Source organism: Bremia lactucae, linkage group LG14 (assembly GCF_004359215.1).
Source record: "Bremia lactucae strain SF5 linkage group LG14, whole genome shotgun sequence".
NCBI classification, from domain to species: Eukaryota; Oomycota; class Peronosporomycetes; order Peronosporales; family Peronosporaceae; genus Bremia; species Bremia lactucae.
Window position 1 is genome coordinate 950,847 of NC_090623.1, and position 8,994 is coordinate 959,840.

At 45.1% G+C, this 8,994-nt stretch overlaps 2 protein-coding genes across 2 annotated transcripts; one reads left to right on the forward strand and one right to left on the reverse strand.

Moving 5' to 3' along the window:
• Window positions 1-3,140: 3,140 nt before the first annotated feature.
• On the forward strand, window positions 3,141-3,464 carry CCR75_009615 (uncharacterized protein; the record flags this gene model as incomplete). The annotated part of the gene is made up of 1 exon (XM_067967654.1): window positions 3,141-3,464. The coding sequence occupies one exon, from the start codon at window positions 3,141-3,143 to the stop codon at window positions 3,462-3,464; it is 324 nt and encodes a 107-aa protein (XP_067816526.1).
• Window positions 3,465-4,232: 768 nt separating this feature from the next.
• CCR75_009616 (uncharacterized protein) lies at window positions 4,233-8,309 on the reverse strand (the record flags this gene model as incomplete). Its single annotated transcript, XM_067967655.1, has 2 exons — window positions 4,233-5,120; window positions 5,862-8,309. The coding sequence occupies 2 exons, from the start codon at window positions 8,307-8,309 to the stop codon at window positions 4,233-4,235; spliced, it is 3,336 nt and encodes a 1,111-aa protein (XP_067816528.1).
• Window positions 8,310-8,994: the final 685 nt, after the last annotated feature.

An 8,994-nucleotide genomic window follows, 5' to 3' on the forward strand; every position in this document is an offset into this window, starting at 1 on the left:
GGAATGTAACGGGGCACCTTTCACAAGAAGTGATCAGTACTAGTTAACCTTACACTGATTCAGCTTTGGTGAGGTGCCTTGTAACGGGGCACTACGACTTGTACTGCTTCAGTTGCGAGTGGTGCCCTACGTTATTTCACGTACACGAATACATGCAGAGAAAGACTTCTCTTAAGGTAACTAGCTTAAGAGGGTAAAATGAAAACTGTATTAAATATAATTAAGTGTCTCTTGTTCTATCTTTGTTAATGCTACCTTAATTATAATCTAAAACTATACATGTAATTGAATTCTTATCTCTATCTTATCTGTAACTCTCCCTTTGATTACTCCTACAGCTGATTAGTCTGCGGAATAAATAGGTATAATGGTCTATACCTATTTATGGATAAGAATTCTGAAGATTACTACTTAAAGTAATATCCTGCAAATATTATCTACCTTTTAGATAATATGTTAATTAATAACCTTTAAGTGTTAATTTCATGTAACGATACACCCCGTTACACGGGCACTCTTGGCTTTTTCTCACCTGTTAAAAACCGAACATTTAACGTCGCCATACGAAACACGATTTCTGATGCGCTTAGAGGCAGTCATTCCCATTACGCTAGATAATTAGGGACTTCCATAATTCTCAATTTAGGGGTGTGACATCAAAAGAGCGAAAAGAAGAGATGCAAACCGAGCAGCAATGAAGAGGTTGTACTGGAAATAAGCGATAATGCCATGCATGTAGTAAGTCTTTTGGAGGTCAAGCTTTGGATAAATTTGCTTTACTTTACTTCTACCAACTTTTGCGGATGTGCTTCAAACAGGCGAATCTTAGTGCTCTTTTTTGTACCACAATTGCGTTATGTTAGAGTTTTTGCTCGTAATTTCCTTGTTGAAGAAGCATTTTGCTATTTATAATGAAAGTACGCATATATTGCGAAGTCTTTGCAGACCTTTCGAGCTACTGAAGTTAGGAAGGCCTGCATAAAGGTTTCTCAATACATATCCTCGTTATCAAGAAGTTGCTACCATTATGCTACTCTCATAAATGCAGAGGTAAATAATTCAGAAGTGTGAATCGACCATTTCCCAAATGTAATTTAGCAAAGGATGTTCCAAAGTCCAAAAGGGCTCTAAGGGAATAACTGTCAATTTTGCGACACAGCAGAGGAATCATGAAACTGTTTATTTTGATCTGCAGTTTGCTATAAAATAAACAAATGGACGGGGAGGGGGTGTGGCTGTACCAAAAGGGTGTGTCTATACCGGTTTCCCTAAAGCTATAGTTGTAAAAAACAAATGGTTAAAAGACTTGCAATTAAATCGTATGGAAACTCATCTTTTGTCCCATGCTCGAAAGCAGATTGGGAATCATACGACAGCTATTCTTTCATTGGGATTAGCTCCCAACCTTCCGACTGACTATTCATTTTTCAATAATGCGTGAACACGCACTATTCGCGGTATGTGGTGTGCTTGCAATAGCATCCAGCGCTTTGGCTTCCCATCAAGCGCTTGGAGCCCAAGCAAGTATATTTGGATTCAGCGGCAGCACGTGCAAGTGCAAATCCACGCCTCGTCCGTGTTTATTCATTCATGGCCAAAACAATGGCTACCAAGCAAAGGCGCTACAGCCCATGTCCACCATGTTTGGCGACATGAAGGACCACGCCCCTTGCTGCTCTTCTATAAAGTATGCGTCGCTTAATACGATCGATACTCCGTGGACGGACGATGACCTTCAGGCCACGGTCTGTGCCCACGCGCTGTCTGTCAGCAAATCGAGCGATGTGGACAAAAAAATAATCGCCAACACAATCCTTGTGACGCACTCCATGGGTGCATTGATTGTGGCAGGTGCTCTTGCCAATGCCAAGTGTTTTCTTGATAAACATACCACTTGGGTCAGCATGAGTGCCCCTATGATGGGCACCATGGCATCGAATTATGCTCAAGAGGTGTGCACGGACGACAATACTCAAGCGTTCCAAAAGATTTTTGCCGTTCTTGGGAAATGTCCCGTTGGGGTTGGCATGAAGTCTCTTGCGGCCATGGGGGGGAAATTTAGCAACGTGGACCTGAATCGAGCATATGTGGCAGCCCAAAAGGTCTACCGAAAGCACGTTTCTGCTGTCATGTGCAGCAACAGTGCTTTTGGCATTGTCTCGACAGAACAAGCCGGGTACATCTACTTGGGGTATAGTGCCAAACATAATAGTTCCGAGCATGATGGCTTCGTGACGTATGATAGCTGTCGAGGGGGCCTCCCGAGATCTCAATTTACCAGCAGCTACAAAAATCGGTTCTACGTTTCTAAATGTAATCACGCTGACACGGCGTTCCGGCATGCCGACAGTTTTTTTCGCGATTCAACCAAGCCAGTGAAATGGTTTGAGTGTTTACTTTAGCGCTTTTAGAGTTTGCATGTGTATAAAAGATATTTTTCGCTTTCTTTGTTTTTCTTCTTTTTTAATTTTTCCTATTTTGGGGGCGAAGCCGCAATCCTTAGTAGTCTACCACAGATCAGCTGCTAGTACCCAACGTGCTCGCATGAATATCTTGATTATCTTTGTTTTCAAAATGTTTCTCCTTCAACCCGTCTTCTTTGTAGACATCGCCCTCTTCTTGGCATCCTCTACAACGGCATCAAATGCCTCGATCTATTGTTTTAAGAGTTGTAATCAAGATTGATTGCCTCGAGTTCCACATCTTTTGGCGTTTGGCTTCTTTAGATTTATTTGCCCATTCGTTCCTATATTTCTCGGCAAACATTTGCCTCATTCAGCATTAACTCATGGTCAATTGAAGCAAGAGCGTCTGGTCCAAATAAATGATGTCGTAAAATGACGGTATCCTTTTCTCAAAACTTTTACTTTTGTCTTCAATTCTACTTTCGGCTCAATGATTGCGGTTTGAATAATAAGAAGTTAAAGCTAGGAGGCGTTCAATAATAATACTCATGGCTGGTGGGCCTTAGGGCTCGAACATGATTCGAACAATGGGATTAACCGCAATTTAATTTTTTTAAATTAGCTTCTGAGCAGTTACCACATATTACAGTATTTTCAATGAAAATGTATTTATATACAATTATCAACGGCACACTTACTAGTTCCAGAAGAACATTTCCAATTATTGTATCGAAGATGGACCCGAAGAAGCCGCCGAAGACCGTGGACGTGCCCGGTTGCTACCCGATGGCGACTGGTCAGCCATTTCAAGTGGATGCATACGGTCGCCCTATTGTGACGGCTATGCCAGTCTCGCATGGCAATGTCCCAACCACTATTCACACGCGGCCAGTACCTAATAACTCCAACATTCGACGTGACGCCCAAGGCAATGCGCTCTGCAATAAGTGCTCAGCACCATACCCACTTCCTGGTGGATGCACTAGCTGGAGATGCCGAAATTGTGCGGAATTTAATAACGCCAGTATCTACGGCAACGAGTGGTGCAACATTCTGTAAAGCGGCAAGGTTACGACCATGAACAGTTTTCCTATTTACTAAAAACAAATCGAAGAAAGCGACGTGCTTGTTCGAATGCATAATAGTTTGGTCTTCACTTCTTCGTGCATTTTTAATTGCAAGATATAGGCGCGCTGTGCGGCTGAATCATTCTTTTGTTAAAATCTAATGCTAAATACTTAGTCAACAATATAAATGTGAAAATGTTAATTGTGACGCTTCAATCTAGCTAAACAGTATAAATTATTTGTAGATTTTGATATATAACTCCTACATTTAAACTAAATTTTAGCAATATGATTCGGCTCACTGAGCGATTCAAATTTTGCCGAGACTGTATAAATCTCGCGCGAAGTAGTTAACTGTGATTTTTTAATTACCAGATCCTTCCAAAAGAGAATCTCGGGAAGCAAAAAAGAAGCATGTGGCAGATATACTACAAAAAGGAGCAAGACCCAATAGCGCATAATTTGCAATATAATTGCTGTCGTACGCTGATAGCAAATATTATTTGTCATTCTGCGCTTCAATCAAATTTCTAGACAAACAAGAAATCTATAGGCGCGAATTCAAGCTTTGTAATCACGAGTCAAAAGAACAATTCAAACACTAATTGACATCATGCATAACAAAGACCACAAGTCAAAAATCAAGCATATTATCAACATCAAATTCTCATGCAAAGTCTCTGCACCACCGCTCCGACACGGCTCGTCAAGACTGCTCCGTTACTTCCACTTGGCAAACGTCTCGCCTCCACCGTCGCGCTTATCTCTTCAAGTGACTCACATACTTGAATGTCAAGTAGATCGCCAGCTGCAAAAAAGCCCAAATGACCAACAACCCCACCATAAAGTTATACTTGCGATTCGGTCGAAAGTCGTACGTGTTTTCAATATATTGCGCCACCGTCATTTCCGTCGTTGCGCCATTAGACGTGACGGAAATGACGTCTTGAACTTCTCCAAACAAAACTCCCACAAGCGCCGACAGTGAGTAACTTGAAGGCATCAAGTACGTAAACCACTTGTACCCGGCTTTCATGGACGGACGAGGCAAGAGGTACCCGGAAAAGAGATTAAAGAGACACGAAAGGCCTCCGACTGCCACGTTCGCAACCTTTTCATTCGGAGTTAATGCCGACATCCATTGCCCCACGTACGTACATGCCGACGTGTAGAGATAAAAGACAAACATGAAAAACAAATAGTCTTCGGCACTGCTACTCCATCCCACGAGCCAATACTCAATCGTGACAAACAGAATAATCACGACAATCAAGTAAGGCACTTCAGCAAACCAGAGTGAGAGACTGTAGGGCAATGGACCATAGTAATTCGACATGCGTTCGCGATAAAACACTGCTCGTTCCGCACACGTGACTTCGAGGACTGTCATGAGATTAATGACTCCAATAAAGTCCATACTGTTGTAAATGAGTCCAATGTGCGAGTTAATGCGCATGACGCTGTCGGCCGAGAGCTGATAAAACGTCGTGCCAAAGATCACACCAAATAGAGGAAAGAGAAACATGCGCATAAAATTGTATTGCGGGTTCCGCCAGTACGTCAGTTGTTGTTTCTTGGCCAATGCGGTCATTTGGTTCCAAAAACCAGTAGCAATGGGCGTGTAATTCAAGGTCGAGTGACACACGAACTCGTCCGATTTTTCAGCCAACAAGAGCGTCCGTTCACGGTTCAATTGATACAACGGACTCTTCTTATACTCGACAGAGTAGTCCTTTACATCACGACCAATACCCGCTCCAATTACTTCCAACATGTACGTCGCGGGATTATATTGCGGACGAATTTCCATGGTACCGGGAATTGACTCGAAATACTCGAGCATCTTGACCGAGTCATCCCCGAGATCGCCAAAGTACGCCGTATACCCCCCTCGCTGCAGCAAGAGTAACCCGTCAAAGAGTTCAAAGATCGAAATACTCGGCTGATGAATCGTACACAACACGGTACGTCCCGTACGGGCAATTGACTGGACACCACGCATGACAATCAACGCCGACCGTCCGTCCAAGCCACTCGTTGGTTCGTCTAAGAACAAAATACTCGGGTTCGCAACGACTTCTACGCCAATGGTCACGCGCTTCTTCTGTTCAACCGAAAGACTTCCAACCAACGCGCCCGACATGGCTGTCAATTCAAGCAAATCCAAGGTTTCATGAACCAAATTCATGCGTTGTTCTTTCGAAAAGTTTGGAGGCAATCGCAAATTCGCAGAAAACACCAGTGCTTCATGAATCGTCGCAGCTTCCGAGTGAATGTCCATTTGCTCACAGTATGCGGCAATTCGACTGAAATTCGACGGGTTCTTCAATTCACCATTCACAATAATCTCACCAGCAACACGTCCACCCGTCTTTCGTCCAGCAATCACATCCATGAGTGTCGTTTTACCTGCACCCGTCGCACCCATTAAAGCAACCATACGACCGGGTTCAAAGTGGGCAGTAATTCCACACAATAGCTGCTTCTCTTCGCCCGACGGCAACGTGACAAAGTACTCGAGGTCCTTGATACACAAATTCGACGGCGTAAACGGAAGACCACCCTTCTTCGCATTCTTAACATCAATCGTACCAGGGGTCGACACTTCCACGTACACGGCATCGTCGTCGGTGGCATTATCCGTTAACGGCTTGACACTGACGCCCTTGTACTTTTCGTATCGAATAAAATGCAACGCCATGCCGTTCAATGTCGTAAACAAAAAGTAATACGCCACGAGGACAATAATTCCAAACCAAATAAACTCCGTGCCTTCCGTGATCGAGAAATTGTCCAACAACGTACGGCTTTCGACTGGCGTGTAGCGATCACTGGAAAACTCCGACAGCATATTACTTCGCAAGGCCCATGCGACAGGTGAGAACCAATACATCCAAATCCAGTACTCCGGAATCAATTCCGCAAGAATGATATTTCCCGAAAACAACAGGAAGAAACTCACAGAAATCGCAGCAAGCGCTTGGCCGACTGTAATGCTCGGCGACAAGGCGCTAAGCATTGTCATGTACGCACTAATGGCGTGCTGAAATGCCACAAGTACAATGAAAAACACAATGTACTTTTCAAATGTCCGCGTTAAGCCACTCATAAAGTAAAAGAACGTGCCAAGGATAAACGCCACGACGAGATTGACGGGAACTTGTACGACGCTTTCGGCAATAGCGTACGACATGGTCCGGAAGAAATTCCGAGGCCGTTGCTTGTAAAAGACCTTGCGCAATTGAAACGAAATGGTAATTTGCTGCCACGCTTGACGCTGAAACAACGCAATGCTAAAGAAAATCATGCGCAAGTAAAACTGCGAACTGACGTCAAAATAAATCATTCCAAGCACAAGGCCCACAATCACAGCTTCAATAATTTTACCCCAAAGCAACGGCGGATCTCGCAACCAAATGAGTTTCTGTCGATTCAATAGCAACAATGTACTCGGAATAAACGCCAGTCCAAATTCCGACTTCTCCTTCGATCGCGCGAGGTTCGCGACACTCTTGGCTTTCTTAAAATCCTCGGCGTTTTCAAATTGGTGTTCATTAAAGCCTTTGCTAATGGCTTCGTGCGTCTTGTGGTACAAATTCGATTGGCAAAACAAATTGTTAAACTCTTCCGACGTGACGGGCAATTCCTTCATAGGAACCGTATTGTTCGCGTACCGATGCCCACGTCCTGACGTGATTTCAATGAGAAAATCCGCCGGATCGACTCGAGGAGGGCATGTAAAGCCCAATCCCGAAAAATAGTCGAGAATCTCCGTTCGTGGACCGTGGTAGACCATATGCCCTTCATTAATCATAAGAATATCGTCAAACATTTCGACAACTTCTGGCGTTGGCTGCAAGAGCGCGACAATGACGGACCCGCCAAGGGTTTTGCACCATGTACGCATGGATTTCACAATATCAAACGTCGCGGCACTGTCGAGTCCCGTCGAGATCTCGTCACAGAGAAACAAGCTCTGTCCGCCCACCAAGACTTCGCCCACAGTCACACGCTTGCGTTCACCGCCACTTACTCCTCGCAAAAGCGCGTCACCAACGACCGTGTCGGCACAGTTTTCAAGTCCAAGAATATGAAGAAACAGCTCGGTACGAAGCGCCGCAATCTCGCGCATCTCTTCAGGTTGGTCTTCGGGACGGCCATTTACACACATGTCGGCAAATTTAAACGTCTCGCGGACTGTGAGCGTCGGGATGTGGTTGTCCATTTGATCCACGAGTCCCACGAGTTTGACAAGATCAATATCATCGCCACGAAGGCCTGAATACAATATCTCGCCCCCCGTTTCCGTCGTCTGGCTTGTTTGCAATTTTCCCGCCAAGGCTTTCAAAAACGTTGATTTTCCAGCACCAGGGTTTGCAAGAATCAACGTCATGGACCCCGGCTTGATAATTCCACTCATTGGATGCAGTGCATGCTTCGTAGTCATGGGAATCTTGTTCCACGGCGTAAAAATCGACGCCAATTGTGTCCCAACCGTGTGGTGGGACCCAACTTCAGCCGGTACTTGGACCGCGTACGAGAGGTTTTCAAATCGAACTTCCGGGGTTGGCAACTGAAGGTTGATTTTACGCGACAAGTGGTCAAATTTCTTGTAAAAGCGCTCAAGACCACCGTCAAGCATGGTTTCGAGGTCGTCCGCCCGAAGCGTGCTGTATCGACTGGCCATCGTGTCGTGGCTATGCGAGTACGGGTCCTGAAGGCTGCGAAAGTTTAACGAACGGTATACGGGCGGCACGGCGCCTTCGCCCGTGTCCGTGCCTTCGGGCTGCAAGAGGCTCGCGGTGCCAGCATTCGAGGGGTTGTCAGGAGGAGCCATCTCTTCTCGATCAGCGACGTACGACGACTGCGGGGGAGAGGAACCGACGCGGGTCGAGAAGAAAATTCAAGAGTGAGGGTCTGGAGGGGAAAAGAGCTCGTGCGGTAGGGAGCTCACGTTGTGGCGACGAGAAAAACCCAGCCGTTGGAGTTGACTTGGAAATTGTATACTACAGTGTCGGGGAAGGGTTTTTCAGTCGAGGGAGGGGATCAGAGACGTGACAGTGAAGAAGCTGAAACGGCTTGGCGAGCAAATTTAGAAGTCTGTGTGTTACTTCATTCTGAGCGGTGGCTATTTTTGATACACGAGTATGTACCAGCTGGTTAAGCAGACTCGAGACTTTTGAACCAATCGTGTTGCGAGGGTGACTATTCGGATTAATGCGACAAGTTGCAGAGGCAAATCGCATCAGGTACAGATAGCACCGCTCACGGAAATACCACTTGTCGTTCGGAGCGACTTCAACAAAAGGTTCACGGGTGCCGCACAGTTTCTTGCGTTGCTGAAATTCATATCCTGAGGAATTTACAGAGGAATAGGGAATGAATCTTTTTTGGAACACTTCAAAGTTTTGACTTCTGCAAACTGGCTAGTAAAATCGACTCGCTCGAAAATACGGTACTTTTACGGAAAAAAATATACAATTCAGAAAAACAATAGTATGCTCTAAGCCCTCGTTTTCCTC